Source organism: Galeopterus variegatus, unplaced genomic scaffold (genome assembly GCF_000696425.1).
Source record: "Galeopterus variegatus unplaced genomic scaffold, G_variegatus-3.0.2 Scaffold709, whole genome shotgun sequence".
Classification (NCBI taxonomy): domain Eukaryota; kingdom Metazoa; phylum Chordata; class Mammalia; order Dermoptera; family Cynocephalidae; genus Galeopterus; species Galeopterus variegatus.
Window position 1 is genome coordinate 350983 of NW_007726820.1, and position 12567 is coordinate 363549.

The 12567-nt window shown below is 37.8% G+C and overlaps 2 protein-coding genes across 2 annotated transcripts in view; one reads left to right on the top strand and one right to left on the bottom strand.

The window, feature by feature from the left end:
- Positions 1–1395, top strand: part of FBXO11 (F-box protein 11) — a 28605-nt gene extending 27210 nt beyond the window's left edge. Inside the window, exon 22 of the mRNA XM_008571659.1 lies at positions 64–1395. Within this exon, the coding sequence (XP_008569881.1) occupies positions 64–193 (130 nt within the window). The 3' untranslated portion in view covers positions 194–1395. The remainder of the gene's footprint in view (positions 1–63) is intronic.
- Positions 1362–12353, bottom strand: MSH6 (mutS homolog 6). Its single transcript, XM_008571658.1, has 9 exons — positions 12158–12353; positions 9341–9510; positions 5529–8073; positions 3883–4151; positions 2725–2842; positions 2307–2396; positions 1964–2118; positions 1658–1857; positions 1362–1532 (listed from the first exon to the last, which is right to left on the bottom strand). The coding sequence occupies exons 1-9, from the start codon at positions 12315–12317 to the stop codon at positions 1451–1453; spliced, it is 3789 nt and encodes a 1262-aa protein (XP_008569880.1). The 5' UTR covers positions 12318–12353; the 3' UTR covers positions 1362–1450.
- Positions 12354–12567: the final 214 nt, after the last annotated feature.

A 12567-nucleotide genomic window follows, 5' to 3' on the forward strand; every position in this document is an offset into this window, starting at 1 on the left:
GCTATATTACCCAATTATCTTCCCCCTCACTTTCCTAATTTTTGGGTTTTCATTTTGCTTTAGGTTTTTCTGTGACTGTGGTGCTGGAACACTGTCTAATCCTTGTACATTAGCTGGTGAGCCTACACATGATACAGATACACTATATGACTCTGCTCCACCTATAGAATCTAATACCTTGCAGCACAACTGAATTCCTTCCCTAAAGAAAACGTCCTGCCATTCTAACATCATAACTTAAAACATTTTTTGGAAGAAGATTTAAAATATTTGCCCATGCTACTACAGGAAGAGACTGTATTAAAAATGGATACACAAGGTCAGCTGACACTATGAAGCTCAAGCTACCAAAAAGAAAGTGGCAATATATTGACTCAGGATCTCAAAGCTGGGTGTTTTAGCATTACTGTGTAAAGACTTTTGAAGGGACAGAAGTGAAGAAAATAAGCTGCAATTTTGTACAGATACCAACTTCTGAAAAGCTGGTGTTTTTACAACTAGCATTGAATGCAGTCCAATTTGCAGTAGTAATCTTCAATAGACAAGCAGCTTTGTTGCTGCCTTTATGGACATGGGTACCGATTGCTTTTGTGATATGGTAAAAAATGTGAGCTAGCACTTCTGCGTTTCTTTTGATTTTTTTTAACATGTATTCAGATTGAGAAATATGATTTTAATGCTTTAATCTCATGTAGTTTGTTTTTAATTTCGAGCAAATCTTATTGTACTTGAATGTGCCCTGTTTTGTTAGCACACCTAGAGTTGCTGTAACTGTACTCATGTCCCAGTATGTACGTTCTTTCTATGAAAGAGAAAACACTAATCTTAAATTATATCCAGCAATGTTTCTGGTATCCTTTAAGAAAAGTTAAGACTATTATTTCCTTCCCTTTCCTGTGCAGCATTCAAAATCACCCCTAGAAAAAAGTGAGTGTTTTAATGAGACTTCCTAGGAAGGGATGCACTGTAAAACAAAGTATTCTTGTAACTCAGTTTTGTGAAAGGTAAAAAAAACTACTATGTTTTAAAGTACACTTTAGAAAGTCTCTTCAAAACAGTCCTGTATTTGAACTCTGTTCATAGTTTTTTTTGAACAGTTTAGACAAAACTGCTGGAAATTAAAACAATTTCCTGCGTTAAGCTGAGACAAGTATATATATATATATACAGCCCTATACAGTTTCATAGCTTCTCCTCCCCCATTTATGTGTATTGGTGACAGTGGGTATAAACAGCCTGAAAGTGTATGCATGTACCATAACATCTAGACTTAATATATTGTGGAGTATTCAATAACCATTATGTAGAAGGTAGATAAGAATTAAAAGGGTTTAATTTCCTAGAAAGAAAATGGAAAATGGTCATTTTTAAAAAATAAAGTTTATTAGATCATAATGTTGTCTGAATTTACCACCTTTGTCAAAAGTCAACTCAAAGCTTCCAACGTAGTCTATAATTCCTTAATTAAAGTCAGCAACTTATGGACAGCTTCAGCATCTACAGTCGACCTTTCACTAGCCAGGCAAACTTCCCTTAAAATTAAAAAAAGAGAGGTTTTTGTTGTTGTCGTTGTTTCACTTTTTTCACAGTGCATCATCCCTCCCCCCTCACCGTCTTTCTAGAAAACTTAATAAGGTCAGCAATATAATGTAATTACCGAAATAATCGTAGTGACTGATTCATCTTCTCAAATTCTCTTGCTTTTCTGTGTCCCTTCTGAATAACTTCCTCTGGAAGATTAGCAAGCCTTGCTGCATTAAAGCCATAGCTCTTAGGACAAGCTCCTTTAATGAATTTATAGAGGAAGGTAATAGTCTCCTGGCTGGGGTCTTCACATTCATTTTCTACCATGCATGCCTTAAAGAAAGAAGAATATTAGCTGTATTCATGTGCTAGAAATTTAGTATCCAAATTGATTCCCTCAAAAAACTGAACAACTTTTGAATAAACAATCTGCACATACCATATGTCCTAGGCGCACAGCAACATTTTGAGAATAATCTTCTACTAATGAATGGTAATGGGTAGAAAACAACGTACGACACTTTATAGTCTCAGCAAGTTCTTTAACAACTGCATTTGCTATTGCTGTCCCATCAAATGTTGCAGTACCTCTTCCTGTGAAAGTAAAATATGCATAAATTGTATACTATACACTCTGCATTTTATACCAAAAAGGGTGTACTGCACAAAGGTGATCTAAGGGTATTCATACTGTTTAGATGTCCTTCAGATAATCTTCCAGAAAAAGTTTTGTGTCCTAATGTTTTTAAGATAGGCTTCAAATGAAAATTTTAATGTCTTACCTAATTCATCGACAAGTACCAGTGAATGTGCTGTTGCATGCATAAGTATGCTGGCAGTTTCACTCAGTTCAACAAAGAATGTACTTTCACCTAAAAAAAAAAAAAAATCACAAATGATCATTTTGAGAATATTAACAGAAGATTCCTCCTTTACATCATCACTTGAATCTATCATGAAATTGGTACAGAAGATTAAATCTCATTTGCAGTTCTTACACTAGAAGTGATGTTTCCAAATGTCTGAATCTAAATTCAAATTCAGACATTCAAATCCAATCAGGTTCACTTAACGCCAGAAAAACCAAACATCAGATTTAAAAGGCCCATATACAAGAGGCAGATGTCCTCAATGACTTCTAAGTGAGTTGTCAAATAATAAAGCTTTAGGTAGAATTTAAAAAAAAAAAAAAAAACTCACCTGTCATTATTCTATCAGAGGCACCGAGTCTAGTAAACACTCTGTCAATGGGCGTCAGCCTACACCCTTCAGCAGGTACATAACAACCCATCTGGGCCATTACAGCTAATAGACCAGCCTGTGAATGAGAGAGGAAAAGGTCTTTTATGACTGGTATTAAAAGAACCTATAGACAATAAACATTTGTCTTTCTTAAGAATCCTTATTTAGGAGTCAAGCACTCTAATCTTCACAACCCTAAAGTAGGTTGGTTCTGTTCATATACTCATTTGCTAAAATGAAGAAAGGCGAGTGAGACTTCAACAATAGACTTAGGGCCTAACTGGCCTCAGGGTGTGCATACTAACTCACTACACTAGTATTCTGAACCCTAGCTATAGAGGACAGCCACCTGGGAGTTCTTTAAAACTGATGGAAAACCAGTCCTGAATAAAAATGAATCCATTTCAAGGGATGCAGCCCTATATATATATATTTTGCCACATTCTAAAGGTGATTTTGATTTTTTTTTTTTTTTAGAGGAGGTTGAAAACCACTATACTGCCTTGCTCTAATTAGCAAATTAGATGAACAGAAGTTAATATAGTGCAGGGGGGCAGGGGGTGTCAACAAATTACCACTATTTTTCTTACAACCTTTAAAAAAATATAAAAACTATTGTGGCTGGCCAACCCCTGGTATAAAGGGAAGATAAATATATCAAAAAGGCCACATCTTCCCTAAAAGCAGTTCCCAAGTCATTACAGGTCTGAAGTTTTATTTGCTTTCCTATCTGAATAAGTCCACCATGGCTCTTTTATAAGGGTTCCTACAAGTGAGCCTAATTTAAGGACGATCATCATTTCATCCAGCCTTTGTATTTTTGTTCATCATGAATATACCTACCTTCTGAGGAAATAAATTCAATCAAGTCAAAGATCCCCATGACCTGAAACCTCCCTCCCCTTTTAAATTTATATTTCCCTTAACATTAGACAGAGATATTTGACTGCTGATGAGGTAAATATTATATTCCCAAACTTACCTTTGCTCCCTAGTAAAGTCAGTGACTGAACTTTATGTAACTTTGTGCTATTTGGAGATTGCCTAAAAATGAAGTATATCCATTCCTACTGTTACAAATGACTTTCTGATAGCAAAACCTTAAAGATCAGTTACCTGTCTCATGAGTGTAGACTTGCCCCCCATATTCGGTCCAGTAACGAGCACACAATAGGCTTTGCTAGTTTCTTCCTCTTCTTCCTCACAGCCTATTAGAATGTCATTAGGAATAAAATCATCTCCAAAAAAGGTCTTTGTAATGCAGGGATGGCGTGATCCTTTAAGCTCTAAGAAGGGGAGAATATCTTCTCCTGGCAACAGAATTACGGGACGACACATAGGACCGTCACCCCCTCGACTATAGTTAGTCAGGCACAATAAGACATCTGTTAAAGAGAGGATGAAAGTGAGGCTTCATCATTTTTAGGATATCTTGATATACCCAACAGCACAAAAACCCACCTTCTATAAAAATCTTCCAAAATGCATTTCACTCAGTGGAAGGTAGTATGTTCTGTTTGCTGTTGTTATAGACATAGAGACTTTTCTTAATGTTCAGTACTCTAGTTAGTGATACCTTTATCACAGACTTCACAATATATAAAATGCTTTTTTACTGAAAAAAAAGTTATCAGCCTAAGTATTTTACATTCTTCATTATAACACTTGTAATGAGGGGGCTAGCTGGTTAGCTCACTTAGGAGAGCATGGTGCTGGTAACACCAGGGTCACAGGTTCAGATCCCCATACCAGCCAGCCAGCCACCCCCCCCCCAAAAAAAAAACTTGTAATAAAATGAGAAATAACTTTCAACTTTGGTTGGCCTAAAGATCTCTTCTCTTAAAGGACTTAGCCTCTAACATCTGGACTAGAGGGGCACCAAGGGAAACCTAAAAAACTAACACTTCTTGGGAGAAGCAAAAAGTGTTCTAAGAATTGGCATACAGATACTAAAACAATCAAGAGGAAGATAAATTGACCAATTTTGAACACCAATATGAAGAAGGATTTCAAATTACCCCATTACCAAATGCAGCACACTAAAACAGAAGAATGCTGTTCTACTCCATTGGATAGTTGTGTTCAAACTTGGGTAAACTATGATTGCTCTATTTTTTTAAAATTCTGAACATAAACCTGAACTGTAAGACAGCAAAGGCTCCAGATACATTGATCGTGACATTTAAAGAAAAAAGTATTTATGAAGCCAAAAAGGTTGCCAAATTATAAATGCATAAATCAGGGCTTTTACAGTCAATTGGAGGAAAGAATGTGACATTATGGACTAAAGAGAAAAAGGGAAGATTAATCTTTTGAAATGTGCATGCAAATGGATCCACTGAAATACAAAAGGGAAAAAGTGCAAAGGTTATAATAAAACTTTTAAAAGTGATGGATCAAGAGACAGTCAAATTACTGTAACAAAAAAAGGCAGTTAAAAAACACTATCAAATACTAAAAAACTCAACTAAGAATGAAATCTGATCTAAAATAAAGCTTATCTCACTAAGTACTGTAACTCTTGCATCAATCTTTTGCTCCATTATTTGAAACTAAAGAAAGGCCAAAAGGCTTCTCATAATTAAAAGCATATTTCAAGTGAGCAACTTAAATTGTTGTGGCCAACCTAGTCATTTTGCCTAGTGGAGGCAAACGTATGTATGTTTCAAAATAAATACCTTGTTACTTATGTTTAGGTATATACAACTGGGACACAGAATTACTAACCAAAGCCTGAGGAAGAAGCTTGTTCAAAGTCTTACCCAACACTGCCATACACTCTACTGCAGACTGCCAGTCCTTGTAATTTTTATCAAAGTTATAGAACAGTCGCCGCATGCAGTCCTTCAATGATACATCTCTCCGTTCTTCAGCATTTATCAGATTAGCCAACTTCTTCTCAATAGTTTTGGTCCAATATCGTTTACAGCCCTTCTTAGTTGATTTCAACTCATACTCTTCTGGCAAATTACGGGTGGTGAAATTCTCTGGAATTTCCAACTGGTAACGGTTCCTGCCAATTCCCCAATAGACTATGGTCCTACAGCCAATTCTATTGCGCTGTGTCTCTAAGTATTCCAGGAGGCTCTGCTCATTTTCTCTTATGTCAGCAAGAGCTTGGTCATAATCAGAGTCAAATCCTGCTTTGGGAGTAATCAGTCCAGTCTTTCGAGCCTTTTCATGGTCAAAGGCTGTATCCCATCGGTTCAGTTCTGTAGTCAAATCAGGAAAATGGCCTTCAGGATTTTTTGTCTGCAGTGTAACAATCTGCCTAAGGATTTTAGACTTAAAATCATCAATGACTTCTTCCATAATCTCTATAATTTTGCACATTACTTTGAATCCTTCCAGAGCAGAAAGAAAATCAATAATCTTTTTTTTGCTGTATGTAGTTTCTTCATACATTACAGCTCTGCTATCTGGGTGGTTCTGGCTCTTCAGGGGAGACCCAACATTATGAATTTTACTCAGTAGCCTCTCAAGATCTGGAAGTTTCTTTAGAAGGTCTACAACTTCAGAGATTTTGTCAGGCACAACCATGAGGTCTTCTATGGCATCTAGACGATCATTGATAGCGTAAGGGCTACAGAGTGGCGCACAAAGCCATTGCTTTAGGAGCCGTTTACCAAAGGGAGTATAGCAAGTATCAATCCTCTCTAGCAGGGTCCCTTCAGTAGAGCCATTAGTGCTATTCAGAAAAATCTCCAAGTTGTTTAATGTCACTGCATCTAGCACCATTCGTTGATTGGCTTTAGTGAAGACAGCACCAGGTCTTGTAGTACTGACCATGTCAGAATCCAAGGGAATATATTCTTCAAAATTAGCCATTGATAAAAGCTCTTGATCAATAAGGCATTTTTTGAGGTAAAAAACACAACCACCTAGAGCAGAGAGGGCCAGTTCACTCTTCTCTCCTGGTGTCAACCCAATGGAATCGGACTCTGAGGTCATCTCTTTAAGCACCTGGGGTAACATCACCCCACTGTCCTCATTCAGCTTTTCCATAAAATATCCTTCTTCAAGGAGCGTTCTCAAAGTTTTGGCTGCATCCCAAAATTGGGAGCCTGGTATCAGACCTTCCTGAAGAGAACAGGATAATGAACCCTTCAGAATTGTCTTTGTTTCCATTGAGAGATTTCCTTTCTCAAACAAGACTTGTACCGGAGGATAGTGTGCCACTAGAGTCCTAAATCTGGAACAATGGCGATCATCTGAAAACTGACCTACATAAAACTTTCCCAATGAAGTATCAACAAAGCACACACCATACACACGATTGTGGCCAGAAGAATCTTCCTCTTTTTCTTTGAGGCTAAGAAGATACCTACTGTAGTTCTCAGAGGGGTCACCTTCCAGCACACTGTAGGTCTGTGTACCCTTGGTAATAATCCTACAGATCTCCCTCCTCACCACTCTATCATGCTTAGATATATGTGCCATCTTTCGGCATCGTGCCTCCATCATTTCCGGGGTCTCAGTCTGTTCCACTCGTGCTACTTTGTAGCCCTTCTGTACCAGGGAGTCTGAATATCGGCCAAATGCAATTTCAGGAAAACCAGAATGGGCCCAGTTGCCTTTCATGAATACCAACCCCAGTTCACTGACTCCAATAAGAGCATCCATGTGGTAGAGTTCATAGAACTTCCCTACCTTATAAAAGATGACAAGATCAAAGTTCTGAGACTTAATCTGCCACCACTTCCTCATCCCAGGAGTACAAGAATTAAGGAAATCTTCAGGCACATACAGTGTGGATGCGTCAAAATCTGGGTGATCAGGCCGCCTCCGGTGCTCATCTCGTCTCTTTTCCTTTTTAAGCCATTCCAAAGTTTCATGATACCAGACAGCGGGGCGACTACTGTCATCACCTCCTCCACTAACGTTTGCTTGGGATTCAGAATTTTGAGGGGCAGAAAAAGCACTCAAAGTACTCTTGGTTTCTGACAAAATGCCAGTTGCTCGTTTGGTGGCTGAGGACATTTCCTTCCTTGAACTTTTCTTTTTAAGAGAGCCATTTCCAGTCACCATTCTCTTCCGCTTTCGAGCAACTTTGACAGGGCTGTCCAGTCCTTCACTCTCACTATCCCCCACTCCGCTGCTTATCTCATCACTGCTTCCATCCTCCTTAGCATCTGGCTTGAACTCCACATCAGAGCCACCGATGTCACTCTCAGAGTCTGATATCACTCTTCGTTTTTTTATTTGGCGGCTACTTCGCCTAGATCCTTGTACCTTAGGTTGTACCTCCTCTTCACTCTCAATTTCATTATCTTCTTCACTCTTATCTGATGCATAAGTCGCACCTACCTGCCAGGCAAGGAAAGAATATTTAAATACAAAGCAAAATTTGGAAAATTATAATACGTACTGCTGTGAAGTATCTCTCAGTATGCTGCAACTTCATATACCAAGAGAAGAACCCACCACCAGAAATGAGAAACTGTTTTCAATGAATATCTCAAGGAATATCAATTTCAGTTTCACCTAACATTAAAACAAGTGTCACACTACAGCATCAAGTAATTGCTGTCATAGGAGTTCTATACAACAGTGATGAAGCTATTAGCATGACCATATATCACAAATACCAATAGGTCATGTCCTTATTAATAGTCATAGCTATGAAAATAACTTTAAATCTCCATCTCTAGTAATTTTCTCTTCCAGAATCGCCTCTCCTACAAATGGACATGTTATAAAATTTACCATTTTATAAAATCTTTAGTGTAAGAAAGCAGTAAGCAATCTATCCTGGTTCTAGTATTTGCTCTTTCACAAACCAGTTATTATCTTGGCCATGGCACATTCACCTATTATGGATCTCCCTCACATGTAAGATAGTCTTAGACTAAATGATCTCTGTAGTTACCATCCACTTCTAAACCTCTGATCTCCAGTTTCAACTTTAAAAATAAGATTAAAATACCCACTTATATTAACTTGCTTATTCCCTATGTCATCTCATATAAGAAAAAGGAATAAAACAAAATCGAGCTTAGAGATGAATCACTTTGGGGATGCAACTCATTAATTTGCTGAACTAGAGAATAATGATCTTATTTGTTCATTTCCTTAACAGGTTTTAATTCACTCAATTAGTGATCATTAGCATTTGAAACCAAGGTTGTATTTCAGGGTTTATTTAACATCTATCCTTATTAGTGCAAACTACAACAAAAAGTATCGGAACTAAAAACATAAACCTATAATTTCCAGGGACCGACTACACCCATATAGAAGCCCACTGCCCAATTTTATGACCACATGCTTACTGTCCGCTAGGCTCTCTACTTAGAAAAATGATACTACCTCTTGTAGCGTATGCCTTGCCCTGCCAGTAGGCTTGAGAATGTAAGTAAAAAAAAAAAAAAGGGTGCTAGCCTTTGAGATAGTTTCTAAGTAATTTAAGTTTACCTACAATCCAGTGAAGTACATAAGTATGTGTGTGTGTGTGTGTGTGTATACTAAAACAATCAAATATATTAAGAGAATATCACTTTAATATGTCCTCCCCCATTTTTTTCCATCAGCCTCCTAACAGAAAAAACAACTGAATGTTTGCAATTTCACACACCTCCATCTCTTCCTCCTCTTCTGCCTCTGATGGCTCATCACACACTGCCAATTCAAGCCTCTTAATCTTGTCTTTATTCAAGGCTTCATCTGCACGTTGCATTGCTCTGAGTATTTCAGGCTTTGCACTGTAAAAATGACCTCCCTTCTGGGCTTCCTTCGATTTTGAACCTACAAAGAAATATATTTATTAAATAACATAACTTTCTGGCTGGATAGGTGGCTCAACCTACAACATTTGCCCTAATGAATAAAAATGACAAGTATAATTTTTAATGTCACGTTATTTTTTATTGATATAGATGGATCAATAAAGAAAGGACATTTTCAAGAAAAAACTACCAGTGAAATTGAAATCAATTTTACCTCCTTGAAGTTGCCCCAACTGTTGGGTCACCCAGGACCACTTACTCTCTTTTCTAATAACCTGGGATCGTGACCCTAAACAGTACAGCACACCTCTTCAAGTGAGGCAGGAGATGTAAAGGGGGTTTGTTTTGAAACTCTTTCTTAAACTTACTTCAGGAAGGCAAAGACTGCACTGTCAGTTAAATGCAGCTACAATACTAAATATGTTTCTCCCCAAAGCAGTTAGATCAAGTATATTTAAATAAAGTAAATAAGTGAATAACCAATCAACCTACTGTAAGGGGCCCAAACATTTTGGGAGTGTAACCTAGTTCAGACTCTGAATGTGTTAAAGTATTTTTTTCAAAACAGTTGCATCAAAATGTAACTTTAAAAGTCTTCCTCTATAATATTCACCTCATTTAAAATTCATTTCAGCGCCTGCCCGTGGCTCACTCGGGAGAGTGTGGTGCTGATAACACCAAGGCCATGGGTTCGGATCCTACATAGGGATGGCCAGTTAGCTCACTGGCTGAGCATGGTGCTGACAACACCAAGCTAAGGGTTAAGATCCCTTTACCGGTCATCTTTTAAAAAAAAATAAAAATAAATAAAAATAAAATTCATTTCATTATATTAAATGACACTTCCATCCACTGAGCAAAAAGGTTAGGTGCAGAAGATCACAAGTCTAATTGTATATAATTGTTCAGTTGTTTTCCAAGAGGTATAACTAGAAATATCTCTGTTCTGTTTTTCTTCCCAAATATCACCATAAATGGAAAAGAAACCTAAATTTGTCTAAATTTACAGACCCACAACATTACACTAATTCCCTCTTTTTACTAAAACTAACAGGACAACCTAAATTACCGTGGAAATTAGCAACTTTTATGTGCAGCCTAAGAAAATTAAAGCTACAATTTCCCATTTCTCTAAGAAGCTGCACCAAAGTTACAAGTTACAACAAGCAAAATCGATTTGAGGGTGGCTCTGAACTTTTCCCAAAGTGCCTATTGCCCCTGCACTCTGCCTCACCCCCTCGTAACCTATCTCGTAATATCACTGTTTCGAAGAACGCGTGATCCAGTCTCTACAAATCTGAAATGAAAACTCAACAACAACAGAAAAAGGCCTACTTTCTTTTCACCCATGCCTCTCTACTCATTCATTAACATGCACGAGGGACTGGCCCATTAGCTCAGTTGGTTAGTGCACAGTGCTTATAACACTAAGGTCCATTCTGGTTTGATCCCTGTATGTACGGGCAAGTTGCCCCCTCAAAAAAACAAAACAAAATATGCATGTACTGCAAAAATTGGGATTGTTAAAGGCAAAGAGAAGTATGCACAGGGATAATTTTATAAAATAGTGATAACGTAAATGTAAACATTTCTAGATCTTTTTTTTAATGTCTCTTTGCCAAAGCTTTTTTAAAATCTCAAAATTAGTCCTGGAAAAGACCTCCTTTTTCATCTGGTCCAATGAGAAATAAAATGAGATCATTTTATATGTGAGTAAATTGTACAGAAAATAAGATAACCTTGGGTGGCCAATATAATACAGCAAATTAGTAAAAAAGACAGAATCAAATTTCCTGATTCTCTTTCCATCGTGTATGTCAGATTTCCACTTAGACTTACCTTTCTTCAGTGCCCTCCCACCCCCACCCTTTTGCAGGATGAGCACTACTGACCAAAAGATTTGATTCCCAGAGACTTCTGGGAAACTGACCCTTGTTCTGATTCTACAACACTGAGTTCCACAACAGACTAGCCTGGAGAGTCTGAGCACAAAAACTAGTATAGTGCACTGTATCTTGCAATCATACTGTGTATGCATGCACTGTATATAACTCAAGACTGGTGGGGTGCACTTAGCACAAGTGAGGCTAAACATGCAGGACTGTCTGTGATAAATAAGGCTGAGCCTGGGAAGAGAAAGTTATGATTCCAGAAGTCTGGTATGAAACTCAACTCAAATATGCTCATGGGTGAGGACTTTTTGGAAGCCAGGTAGTGTGCATCTCCACCTGTCCTGGAGAATATCACTGGTCTATATGCTATGTATCCTAACCACATTACCTTTCTTTTGGATCCTTCAAGATGAGGACAGTTTACTTTACACTTCTCATGTATGAATTTGCTGGTCTGATTATTATGGTTATAACTCCAATTATGAGATCATTTTTCCTTTAAGGGCATGATACTGCTGTCAAGTCACTCAAAGGACAGAAATAAAAATTGCATTCTACAAACCAAACTGGCCAAAAACCAGCTGCATCTTATCCCTTTCCCATGCCAGAAGCTTTCACAACTGTCACTCTTGCAATTTATTGGCATAAAATACACATGCAGAGTCAGTCTCTCTCTCTCTCTCTCTCTCTCACACACACACACACACACTCTCTCTCTCTCTCTCTCTCTCTCTCTCTCTCTCTCTCTCTCTGCAGTGACTGTTACCCTCTTACCTGTATATGGCTTTAACAGCCTTTTGCTAACCCAGCCCCTTGTTGGGCTGTCATCAAAAAACTGTACATGAACGCGGACTGATTTCCCTTTCTCACGGATGAATGTTCCATCAAAGGGGTGGTTGTAAACCAGGCAAGGCCACCAGGGGTAACCCTCCATCTTGGCCCAAACCAAATCACCTGGTGAGAAGTCACAAGAACTGTTGCCAAAAGGAAATACATAACTGGTTAATATTTGGTTAAGTTTCCTTAAAGGCAGTTACGTACAAATAAACAATTTCGAGGAAGTTATCATTAAGACTCCTTTGAAGTCTTCTGGCATTAATACTTAAGCACAGAAAGTCTAGAATTAATAATTTTTAAGTCAAATGTCAGATGTTCAAGTCATTTTTTAAAACAAGCAAGCTAAT

Coding starts and splice junctions, on each gene's coding strand:
- MSH6 (XM_008571658.1), bottom strand. CDS start 12,317: ATGGAGGGTTACCCCTGGTGGCCTTGCCTGGTTTACAACCACCCCTTT. Junction 9,511..12,157: donor GCTGTTAAAGCCATATACAG/GTAAGAGGGTAA, acceptor ATTTCTTTGTAG/GTTCAAAATCGAAGGAAGCC. Junction 2,119..2,306: donor GGTACTTGTCGATGAATTAG/GTAAGACATTAA, acceptor TTACTTTCACAG/GAAGAGGTACTGCAACATTT.